This window comes from Muscardinus avellanarius (genome assembly GCF_963383645.1).
Source record: "Muscardinus avellanarius genome assembly, chromosome: 17".
In the NCBI taxonomy this organism is placed as follows: domain Eukaryota; kingdom Metazoa; phylum Chordata; class Mammalia; order Rodentia; family Gliridae; genus Muscardinus; species Muscardinus avellanarius.
The window spans coordinates 42,028,167-42,041,442 of NC_137803.1; the positions used below are offsets into that span (position 1 = coordinate 42,028,167).

At 36.3% G+C, this 13,276-nt stretch overlaps 1 protein-coding gene across 6 annotated transcripts in view; it reads left to right on the forward strand.

The window, feature by feature from the left end:
- The window catches only part of NOL4 (nucleolar protein 4), a gene marked incomplete at both ends in the record, with an annotated part of 335,519 nt that overhangs the window by 301,580 nt on the left and 20,663 nt on the right, over positions 1–13,276 (forward strand). For all 6 annotated transcript variants that reach the window (XM_080714434.1, XM_080714433.1, XM_080714435.1 and 3 more), the window contains one exon: positions 3,722–3,902. In XM_080714434.1, coding sequence (XP_080570560.1) covers positions 3,722–3,902 — 181 coding nt within the window. The remainder of the gene's footprint in view (positions 1–3,721; positions 3,903–13,276) is intronic.

Below are 13,276 nucleotides of genomic sequence, written 5' to 3' on the forward strand. Positions count from 1 at the left end.
ACGTTATGACATTTCTTCGTATGGAGGTGTGTGTGTGTGTGTGTGTGTGTGTGTGTGTGTGTGTGTGTGTGTGTGTGATATAAACACACAGAAAGTTTCAGATTTCAGCTGGGTGCAATGGCACACACCTGTAATCCCAATATTTGAGTGGTTGAAACAGGAGGATCACAGTTTCAAAGCCAGCCTCAGCAACACAGCAAGGCTCTCAGCAAATTAGCAGTACCCTATTTCCAAATAAAAAATAAAATTCATCTGGGGGTATAGATAAGAGTTTAAAAATATTCTGGGTTCAATCCCCAGCACTACAAAAAAAAAGTGAAAATTTCAGAGCATTTCTCCCTTCTAGGTACGCCCTGCTTACCTTCTGAGATCAGAAGGGATCAGGAGTGTTCGAGGTGGTATGGCCATAGGCAAGAGCATTTCTGACTTCATAGTTTGTTATATGTACATACATATTCTATATGCACATAATAAAACAAATATTATATACAATAGGCTTATATGTAGGTCTCAGTTCCCCAGGTAGGGAGGCTGGCACGCCTACATGTGAGATCATCTTTGTGTATCCTAATGAAAGACTGATGAATGTTGTATGAGGCCTAGTAATCATTAGTATGACCTTTTCCATTGATTCTGTCAGTTGTAACATGGCACTTAGAAACATTTGGTTTTAGACTCTAAGAGTTGCTATGTTAATGTACCACTGTTATTGCTTTATTAATAACTCTTCTTCACAGTAGCACTGCAGTTAATGTGAATATTTACCTCAGACCTGCCTATTATGATATACACTTTCAGTAACAACAGATTTCTGCTAATACCATATTCAACATTATAGATAACTAAATAAATCCTTTTTAATTTTAAATAATAAAGGTTTATATAAATAATAAAATTTTATTTTAATTAATAAAAGTTCACTTTATATACAAAAGAAAACTGATATGTTGTTTGCCTATATGTCAAATAAAAGTTAATTTGAAAGCTCCAATTATCAGAGGTAAGTTCAGTAAAGGCCCACTATCCTCTTTTATGAAGAACCACAGCCTAAAATCTTCTTTATCTACTTTTTGGTGGCAAAATGCTTTTAGAAATAAAAATAATAATCTGCAATTTACTGAGAACATAAATAAAATAGTCAAACCCGCAGTACCAGAATTATGTTTTTATGTCTACCCTTTCTTATGGCAGTTTCTCCACAGGAAAGCTGTATTCTAAGGAAATTTATCCTCCCAGTTGTCGATTTTTTTTTCTATTCTTTCTTTTTTAATTACTGGGCTTTGAACCTAGGAACATTCTGTCTCTGAGCAACATCCTCAACTCTATTTTTACTTTTTATTTTCAAACAGGGTCTCACTAAGTTGCAGAGGCCCATGCTAAGTTTCTGAAGCTGTTCTTGAACCTGTGATCATCCTGTCTCAGCCTCCCAAGTACTGAGATTACAAATGTGTGCCACCACACCTGGCCCCTTCTGGGTATTTCTAAATTTTAAATAGCAAAATTTTAAATTACATTAAATTTTAAGGTAGACTTTCTAGTTCATATCATAATTTATTTCAGCTCATATTTTTATTGCATAAACCTCAGAATCTTCTTTTTGTTTGCTTGTTAAAAGGCAATGTTTGACAACTAAATTTGTATCAAAAGTCAAAAATTTTATGTTGCATGCTATATTCCTTCCCATTCTTCTTTTTACTTATATTTGTCTTTAGTTTATTTGAAAGTTTTTGCTGATATTTCTGGCTCTGCCATTTAGATTAGAAAACCAAGTTCCATTTTTTAAAAAATGTAATGTTTCTCTTTGCATTCAGAATCTTACTAGACATGAAAAGATGAAAACTATTGGTCTATTGTCTGTGACTTAGTGTAATGGTCAGTGTTAAATTAATCCACTAGATAAAATTGAATACATCCAAGGAACGAGAGCAAAATGAACTGTTGGCAATCATGACAATGTTCACATAATGCAAAATATCATAATATTTTCAATATGACAAGACTCTGGGTCCACAGAGAGCTTGTTTCAGGGTTCCACTTCTCAAAAAAAGTGGAACAGAGGTTCCACTGGAGGTCATAAAAAAGATTTGAAAGTTACATGGTCCACTAAATATATATTGTGTTCTAACTTTAAGATCTGAAAAATCTTTTTGATTATGACAAAAGCACTCCTAAAACTCAGTAAAAACAAAGCAGATAAAGAACGTAGTAGGCAAGTGGAGTCATGTTTGTGTACATGTTAGAACTTATACACTCAGCTGAGACTTACTGAGTACATACAACTGAACTTTATGAACTTTGTCATAAAATTTTATGAACTTCATCATAAAATTATTTTAAAAAATAACTTTATCATTTAAAAATATATAGTTGTACTCACTAAATGCCTGCTATTATTTCACAAAAAATATGTGAAAGTTACTGTAAATTTAAATTTTTATTTCCTCACAGCTTGAAGTGGTCTGATAGCTTAGAGCTAATTCTATGGACACTGCTGTTTTGTTTTTGTTAGTTTGTTTTTGTTTTTTGGATACTAGGGATTGAATTTAAGAACATTCTACCTTTGAGCTACACGCTCAGTTTTTTCTTTGTTTCATTTTTATAAAAGGATCTTGCTATATTTTGGAGGCTGGCCTCAAACTTCAATCCTCCTGTCTCAGCCAACTAAGTACCGGGATACAGATGTGCACCACCATGCCCATCTTCTACTTTGAAACAAGGTGTTGCCAAATGATGTTGCTGCCCTTTAAAATCAAAATGAAAATGAAAAAGCAAAAGATTTTCTTAGCTTTAATTTAGATTTGTGGGTTTTCCCAGGCTATTGTAATCATGTAATCATTCTAGCTTAGACTTAGCAATTAATACTTTTTTATTTTTTAACCATAAAATAAAAAGTGAAAGGAAGGAGGCGAGAAGGGAAGGAGGGAGTAGAAAGGACCATAGAAAATTTTTTTAGGAAATTTAAATTTGTTAAATATCTCTTAGCCTTCCATTACAGTTTCTCTTGATCTATTTTTTAAGTGTAGTTAATTATTTCTCCAAAAAAATTTCAACATAAAATTCAGCCTTTCAGTAATTTCCAAATGCATAGTGCAATACATGCTCATGGCTATGCAGTGGACCTCAGGATCATCCCTCCACTGCCTCCACAGGACTGAACCTCTACCTCCACAGACTCACCCCTCCTTTACCTCCCTCACTCCTCTATGAGTTTGACTACTTTAGATATCTGGTATGAATGAAACATACGATATTTTTTATTTAAAAAGGCTTATTTTACTTAGCATATGTCCCTAAGATCATCTATATGTTTGGGTATATGACAGGGTTTCCTTTTTAAAGGGTGAGTAATATTCCAATCTCTGTGTGTACTCACGTGTGTGTGTGTGTGTGTGTGCGTCTTTATCCATTCATCAGCCAATGGTCATTTAGGTTGCTTCTGTCTCTTGCCTATTGTGAATATCTCTCTTCATTTAATTTTAAATTCATTTGAAAATTGTCAATGTACCATCTCCAATTTGCCTACATTGTTACCTTGCTCCCCTTTTTTGGTTTTTAGTAAAGTTGGGGGAATTTGATATGAGCCTACTTAATGTTTATATGAGCCCAATGTTCACTCTACACTCGTATTCAATGCTGGCATGTAGATGATATTAAGGTAGCCTGTTCAAGGTGAAATAGCACTGAGATTTGATGAATGACGGAATGCCGTGTGTCATTGCAGGACGAGTCTGCTCCAGGTGACAAGCAGTGCAAACCAGAGACAGCCCAGGCTACATACTCAACATCCACTGTTCCTGGCTCCCAGGAGGTCTTGTACATCAATGGAAATGGGACCTACAGTTACCATAGCTACAGAGGGATAGGAGGGGGACTGCTAAATCTGAATGATGCTTCCAGTAGTGGTGAGTCTTATGATAGATTGTGTTTCGTGTGTCCACCTGGGAGAGGTAAATTTTCTAAACCCAATAGAAGAAAATGGATATGTGCTTATAAGTAATAGTGCCACTGTGGTTTAAAAAAAAAGACCATTTAAAAGCACGATTGTCTTTCTATATGAATATTTCCCAGTTTTGTTTATGTTTCTGAAAGTAACAGTACTACTGTGCAATTGAATGAGTGCTGTTTTATATGAAAATAACAAGAGAAATTGCAAATGTTTCTTTCCAAATATTGATACATTCTACCTCCAATGTTGTAATATACTACTCATCAATGATATGAACATTTCTTAATGTCCACAGAGGGTTTTTATTTGGAAAACTTAAGGTGCCAGGAACATCACTGATGATGACTCATGCACAGTGATGACTAAGGGCATACACAATGAAGTACCAAATGGAAGGAGAGCCTGGTGCCCAGCGGGGCCTGTTGGGAGCACTGGGGACCCCATCGGCCGTGCCTGGCCCAGGTCACCTGTGCATCTTAAGACATCTGGAGTTTGAGTGGCCGTATGACTTCCCAAAAGAGCCAGAGATTTAAATATTTAATGTAAAAGCCATACAGGCCTGACAAAAATATAAACAGGTGAATTTCTTATATCTAACTTGTAAGTAAAACTTTCCTAACTGAACTTAAAATCTTGGGAAAATGTTTAATTATAGGCTCACAGAAATTTTGTATAACAAAAACCCACCATAAACAAGGTAAAAAATGAAAATGGATAATTATGAGGAACTTATACTACAAATGATTCACAAACCAATACATAAAAACCTTCTAAAAATAAAAAGAGGGTAGTAAAAATCAATTTTATTTTATTTTTTATTGGTGCACTGTATTCATACACCATAGTGGAATACAAACTTTTGTAGATATAAATGCACACATCGCCCAGTCAGCCCCCACCCGATCCCCACCCCATTCTCTCCCCATCCCTCCCTCCCATGCTTGGCTTAGTGGTTGACATCTAGTATTATAGCAATTTATCCAAAATTAAAAATGATAATCTCACATAACAGTTTCATTTGTCTGATACCAAGCTTTTGATGACTTAAAGATAACATTTCAATATTTCTTTTTACTTTCTTTCTTACCAGAGAATATTTTTTTCTATTTTTTAGGTGAAACTATCATATATTTATATTTTTATTTTTCAGAAAAAAATCTATCCTAATATGGAATATGGACTCTAGATACCCAAAACGATCTTGAAAAAGAACAAAGCTAGAAGATATATGTTTTCTGATTTCAAACCATATAAAGCTACAATAATTGAAACAGTGTAGTACTATTCTAAAGGCAGATCTATAAACCATTGGAGTTAAATAAAAGCCTAGAGCTAAATTATTCCCTATATTGTCAAGTTATTTTTGACAAGGTTTCCATGAACATTTGGTGGTAGAAATAATAATCTTTTAACTAAATATTGTTGAAAAATAATAATTACATGGAAAAGAATAAAATTGGACCTTTACCTAATCCCATATACAAATATTAACTCAAAATAGATAAAAGACCTAAATATAAATCTTAAGACTATAAACTTTGAGGAGAAAAACTGGGTCATAAAACCTCACAACACTGAAATTGGCAGTGATTTCTTGGATATGATTTAAATGGCACAGGCAACAGAAGAGTATACAAACTCCCTAAAAAAATAAAAAAAATTGTATATCCAAAGACAATGTAAACAGAGTTAAAAGTTACTAATAGAATGGGATAAAATATTTCCAAATGCTATATCTGAAGGTATATTAATATTCCAACTAGAAATCCTAAAAATTAACAACAATAAAGGCAAACAATACCATTTAGAGATAGGTAAAAGACTAACATAAATAATGAATCTCCACAGATAACCAATCTTAGTTGTCTGTTGGATGGAAAATCTTGTTTCTCTGGTTCTGGTGTGTGTTACCTATTTCTTCTTTGTAGTTAATCTCTTTGAGTATTTTCTCTAGTGCTGGTTTTGAAGACATAAATTCCTTCAGTTTCTGTTTGTCATGGAAGCTTCTTATTTCTCCATCTAATTTGATAGAAAGTTTTGCTGGGTAGGAAATTTTTGGCTGGAAGTTGTTTTCTTTCAGAGTTTGGAATATGTTACTCCAAGCCCTTCTGGCTCTCATGACTTGGTTTGGGAAGTCTGGAGTGATTTTAATTGGTTTGCCTCTGAATGTCACTTGGCCCTTTGCTTTTGTTGCCTTTAAGATTCTCTGCTTGGCTTCCACATTGGTCATTTTGACAATTATGTGGCGTGGGGATCCTCTTCTCCGATCCTGTCTAAAGGGAGTTCTATAAGTTTCCTGGACCTGTGTATCAACCTCTTGCTCTATGTTTGGAAAATTTTCTGCTATTACTTCCTTGAAGAGATTGTTGATCCCTTTGGTTTTACTTTCTTTTCCCTCCTCTATTCCAATTATTCTTAGGTTAGCTCTCTTAAAATGGGCCCATATTTCTTCAATATCAGATTCCTGCTGTCGGATATTTTTTCCTAGATTAGAAACTATGCGTTCATTTTTGGAATGATCATCTTCTAAGAACGAGATTCTGTTCTCCATGTGGTCTAATCGGTTGTTTGTGCTTTGAATTGAGGTCTTTACTTCATTAATTGCATCCTTTATCTCTTTTTGGCTCTGAGTTCTTTTCAAAGCACCTCTATTATTTCTACAGTTATTTTCCTGATTTGATCTTCTATAAATCTCTGATTTTCTGTTTTATCGGGTTCTGATGTTGTGGGGTTGTGGGCATTCATTGCTCCAGTATTATTCCTCTTTCCCATGATTTCGGAAGTTTGTGCCTTCTCTGGGTTCTTCCCTTGGGTCACTATGACTTCACTTAAGGTGTTCTGGATCTCGAGTCAGTAGTATCTCAGACCCCACTACTCCTTTACTGGGTTGTATCACAGAGTCTCCGACCCAGAGAGTCGATAGAGGCTGCTTTAGACTGTGGGGGGTGCCAGGTTGCACGTTCTCCTATGGTGTGATATCTCTGCCACCGCCACTCCCCCACTGGGTCAAGTCCCAGGGAGTACAGTACTGGGATTTCTCCTCTGTGGCCCACTATTTGACTCATTGTTCTTGAGTACGCAGATGTAGCTGTACTGGACTCGGTGAATTCGCTGCTGCTGCCACTGGTGGCAATATGGCGCCGCTGCTATGCCCTTGGCCGTGAGACTGGCATATTTCTTCTTGGTTTTGAGTTCCACTCTGAATCCCTGAAGCGTGTGCTGAGCTCAGCCACTGGGAGCTTTAGATGCTCCCTGCGCCGAGAAATCCCGCCTGGCTGTTCCGCAGTGGCTCACCTTGGCTTGCTGTAGCTGTCCGGTGAACTCGCCGCTGCCGCCGGCAGTATGGCGCTGCTGCCGCGTCCTCGGGTGTGAGGCCGGTGTATCTCCTTTGTGGCTCTGAGCTCTGTTCTCAGTCCGCTTTCTCTCTGGAGCCTGGTGATTTTTTTCTTTCTCTGGTGATGGTGTTTTCTGGCTATGAAAGGCGCTGATTTTGTGGTAATGGAGGTTGGTTGTTAGCAGGACTCTTAAGGCAAGAAAGTCAGGGTGAAGCTCAGTGATAGTGTGTTTGCTTAGCATACACAGGCTTTGGTTTCAATCCCCAGTATCAGAAATATATATATATATATATATATATATATATATATATATATATATTTATTTATAATATATAATTATATTTATATGTTATACATTATACATATTTATGTTATATATTTATGATAGACATTTATGTATCATATGTGTGTATACATACATGTATACATATGTATTATACATATGTGTGTACATATGTACATACATATATATAGAGAGAGAGAAAGAGGGAGAGAGAGAGAGAAGGACTGGTCTGTGAAAAATGGCTGCTTTGTGCATTGCTTTAAAAATGTAAAATGTTGAAGTGGAATTTAATAACATTTAGCAAAGTCAAATGTACACTTACCATTTGATTTGTCAGCTCATTAGAAGTTTACCTTAAAAGCTCATTGGTAACTTCTCAAAAAGACATATATATTCAAGGCTATTCATTGTAATGCTATTTATAAATTCAAAATAAGGTCACCAATAAAAGTATCCACCAAAAGATGACTAGTCGATTATTTTAATGCATCTAAACACAAGAGTGACATGTAGCTGTGAAAAGTTATAGCACATATCTTTATATACTATGATGTAGTGATCTCCAGCTAGTGAAACCACTTACAGATTGCTAGCATTAGTGAGAAAGGGTTTCTATAAGTGAAATCATAAACCGTAATTTAAAAATTTTTCGCAGAGGTTAAAAGTAAAAATATTACAGTATAAATGACAAAGGTAGAAGCTAGAATTCCTTAAATATACTAATTTTATGCATTATTTTGATCATTTAACTTTAAAATGATGAAAAAATTTACATAATTATTAAGTTATTTTTAAGTCTCCTTAAAATGGGAAGAAAAATGATACCAATGAACTTTAGCTATATAATGAATTATTTGCATAGCTCCACTGGGAGGAACTTTTCAAAGTGATTTAAAAAAAACCATAATTTAAAAAAAAAACACTGAAGTAGTGGATTAGAAATAAATACTCATCCAAAAGCCATTGCAAAAAGCAAAGAAAAAGCACTAGTTACTCAAAATAAAAAAAGAAAATTCAAACCAATGATAAAACTTTAAACTCTTTAGAAATCATAGTATTATAGTGAAACAGTTGCCTGTGTATTCTATTTTAAAGCAAATTTGCAATTATGCTGGTGTCGGTGAAAGCTTGTATTTTCAATGGGAAGAAAGTAGATAGAGATGTAAAATTGATAGTTTTAGGGAAAACTCTATCATCTTGCATTTGACTTGTTAATATCAGTGGAAACTCATATTGTATTTCTGTTTGTTTAAAATCATATTTCCTTTCTCTTTCTCTGAAAATGTCTAGAACTAAAGACTAATTGTATATGAAATTTTGCATAGGCTTCTTTTTTCTTTATTATACTTGGGGAGAAATTACAGTATTAGTGGGAAGCAAGTCCATATTGTAGGATTCCTTGACAATGCTGGATATATGCTTTAAACATACTGACAGTGAGTCTTCTGGCAGGCTGGGCTCTTTGACCTAAAAATTAAAGGTCCTCTAAAGACAGGATCACTAAATTTTGGTTTATAACAATAATTACCTACTGGACCCAAAGAATGGTGCCTCAGATGGAAGGGGATAAAAAGAAAAAGCTTATTTTGGAAAGATAATAAATTTCAGGTGTATATTCAGCTTCTCAATTTCTAGTGAGCTTTCTCGGAGTTTTTTGTTTGTTTGTTTTTGTTTATCTTTTTATTGTTTTTTTCTTTTTATTTTTTGTGGTACTGGGGTTCCTGGAAACCCTTCTGCCTCCAGGGCTACACTCCCAGGCCTATTTTATACTATTTTTTTTTTTTTGAAACAAGATTTCTTAAGTCAGCACGGCTGGCTTCGAACCTGCACACTCCTCCTGTCTCTGCCTCCCAAGCATGGGGATTACAAGCATGCACCCAGCTCTCAGAGTTTTTTTAAAAACCTCTTCTTATTTGTATAGCAAATGAGCCAGAAAGATCAAGTCCAAGTCCAGGTAAAGGAACACACAAATAAAAACTATGGACTCTTTTAACCTATATCTAGAAATTCTAATGCTTTTTGGGGGGGGGCGGGTCTGGGGATCGAATACCCCTGCCCTATTTTTTATTCTTTATTTTGAAACAGGGTCTCACTAAGTTGTGGAGGGCCTTACTAAGTAGCTGAGGCTGTCCTCAAACTGTGATCTTCTGGTCTCAGCCTCCAGAATGGCAGGATTAAAAGGATGCGCCACCACACCTGGCGCTCTAATGCTTTTTAATTATGTTTCCACAAGAATTAAGAACTTGATCACCAAATCACAAAATTTTGGGAAGATGGTGTATTTACTAGCTATTTTATTGATATAAATGTTTTTAGTCTTCTCGATTAAAATATCATTATTAGAAGCCAGGCGTGGTGGCGCAGGCTTGTAATTCCAGCATTTGAGAGGATGAAACAGGAGGATCCGGGTTCACAGACAGACTCAGCTATTTAAGTGAGGCCCTTTGCAACTCAGTGAGACCCTGTTTCAAAATATAAAGTAAAAAATAGGGCTGGGGGTGTAGCTCAGAGGTAGAATGCCCCTGGGTTCCATTCCCAGAACTGCAAAAAAAAAAAAAAAATCATTTTTAGTTTCTCCTCCATTGTGGAACATCCCTTTGCTATCCAAATTACTCCCTAGCTTCCATATATGGGAGAAACATGACCTTTCACTTTCTGCAATTGGCTAATCTCACTTAACATAGTGTTCTCCAGATCGATACCTTTATTTATTATGCTTTGTTTATTTTTATGTGGATCATATAGGAACAGGCATACATTCACACAGTGCTTGGTGCCCTCCCCGCCCACTTCCCCTTTCTCCCCCTTCCAACAATGGGTGTCCAGGTTGACCATGCTACATTCACACTTATACACATATTCAAATGTAGCTCCTCCATTAATCAACCTCAGTCTTCTTCCTCTCCTACCCTTCCTTTCTAGGTTTGCTGAGGTTTTCCTTCCGTTATCTGGAGCCTCTCTGGTATTCCTAATACTCCCTAGTTTGGGCATATTAGAGAAAACGTATGTCCCTTCTCTTTCTGTGTTTGGCTGATCTCATTTAACATAATGTTTTCCAAATCGTTCCATCTTCTCGATACTGGCATGATATTGTTCTTCCTTATTGCTGAGTAGAATTCCATTGTGTGTATTTCCCATAATTTTGCAATCTATTCATCTGTTGATGGAGATCTAGTTTGATTCCATATATTGTCTCTTAGGAATTTTGCTGCTATGAGCATGGGTATGCATACATTACTGTAGTTCTCTGATTTTAACCCCTTTGGAAAGAGACCCAGGAGTGGTAGAGCCAGATCATATGGTGGATCCATTCCCAGTTTTCTAAGGAATCTCCACACTGATCTCCATAGTGGCTGAACTAGTTTGTACTCCAACCAACAGTGTAAAAGAGTTCCTCTTTCCCCACATCCTTGCCAGTATTTGTTATTATTTGACTTCTTTATGCTTGCCACTCTGATTGGGATTAGATGGAATCTCAGTGTAGTTTTGATTTGTATCTCCCTGATGGCTAATGATGTTGAACATTTTTTCATGTATCTATTGGCCATTTGTATCTCTTCCTTTGTGAGTGTCTATGTAATTCAGTTGTCCATTTCTTTATTTGGGTTATTTGTTTTGCTAGTGTAGAGTCTTTTGAGCTTTTTGTTTATTTAGCCCTCTATCAGAGTGGTGACTGGTAAAGATCTTCTCCCTTTCTGTAGGCTTCCTCTTTGGGTTCTTGATGGTTTCCTTTGATGAGCAGAAACTTTTTAGTTTGATGCCATCCCACTTGTTAATTCTTCCTTTAATTTCCTGAGCTTTGGAGGTCTTGTTGAGAAAATTACTGCCTGTGCCTATATGTTGGAGTGTTGAGCCTATGCTCTCCTCTAATTGCTCCACAGTCTTTGATCTGATTTCCAAGTGTTTGATCCATCTCGAGTTATTCGTCTGCATGGTGAGAGGTAAGAATTTAGTTCCATCTTTCTATAAATGGATAGCCAGTTCTCCCAGCATCATTTGTTGAGAGGGCTGTCTTTTCTCCAGCATATGAGTTTGGCCCCTTTGTCGAAAATCAATTGACTATAAATGTGTAGGATTGTTTCTGTATTTCCTATTCTGTTTCATTGTTCTGTATGCCTATTGTTGTGCCAATACCATGCTGGGTGGTGGTTGTTGTGGTTGTTGTTGTTTTATTTTTTAATTTTTTTTGTGGTACTGGGGGTGGAACTCAGTGGCTTTCTACATCCAGGCTATACTCCCAGACCTATTTTTATATTGTATTTGGAAACAGGGTCTCACTAAGTTGCTGAGAGCCTCACTAAGTAGCTGAGGCTGGCTTTGAATCTATGTGATCCTCCTGTCTTAGCCTCCCAAAAGCATGCGCCACCACACCCGGCTGTTGTTGTTGTTGTTGTTGTTGTTGTTGTTGTTGTTGTTGTTTTGCAGTTCTGGGGATGGAACCCAGGGGCATTCTACTTCTGAGCTGCACCCCCAGCCCTATTTTTTTATTCTTTATTTTTCTTGAAACAGGATCTCACTGAGTTGCAAAGGGCCTCACTAAGTAGTAGCTAAGGTTTGTCCTCGAACCGCAATCCTCCTGTCTCAGCCTCCCAAATGCTGGGATTACAAGGGTGCACCACCATGCCCAGTTTATACCATGCTGTTTTTACTACTATTGCTCTGTAGTATAATTTGAAGTCAGGGATTATGATGCCTCCTGCATGGTCAGTCCTTACATTTTTTACAAATGACATGTTTGTTCTTCTTTATTGCTGATTAGAATTTCATTATGAGATATCTCATAATTTTGTAATCCATTCATCTTTGGATAGACACCTGGGTGGTGCCATAATTTGGCTCTTGTGAATTGTGATTTTATAATAAACATGGATATGCATGTATTACTGTAATATCCCGATTTGAGTCCCTTTGGAAAGATTCCCAGGAGTGGTCTAGCTGGATCATTCCCAATTTTCTGAGGAATTTCCACACTGATATCCATAACAGCTGCTCCTATTTCCTCACATCTTTTCCAATATTTATTGTTGTTTTCTTTCTTTAAACTTGTCATTCTGATTGGGATCGGATGGAATCTTAGTACAGTTGTGATTTGCATCTACATGATTGTTAATGATGCTGAACATTTTTCATGTATTTATTGGCCATTTTTATTTTTTTCTTTTGTGAAGTGTGTATTGAGTTCATTTGCCCATTTCTTGATTAGAGTATTTGTTTTCTCTTATGTATTTTGTATATCCTAGATATTAGTCCTCTATTGGAGAAATAGCTGGAAAAAATCTTCAATTCTGTAGGCACTCTCTTTAATTTTTATTTTATTATTTATTTATTTTATTTATTTTTTATTTCTTTGGTGGTACTGGGGATGGAACCCAGGGGCCTCCTACCTCTGGGCTACACTCCCAGACCTATTTTATATTTTATTTGGAAACAGGGTCTCTTAAGCCAGCTCAGGCTGCTTCGAACCTTCACGATCCTCCTGTCTCAGCCTCCCAAGCGCTGGGATTACAAGTGTGTGCCACCAAATCCAGCTGGCACTCTCTTTAGACACCTCATGATGACCTTTGATGACCAAATTTTTTTAGTTTAATGTCATCAATTTATTATTTTTTTTATTTCCTGAGCTTTGGGGGGTCTTATTGAGGAAGTTTCACCTGGACCTATATGTTGGAGTGTTGGACCTATGCACTCCTCTACTAATTTCAAAGATTTTGA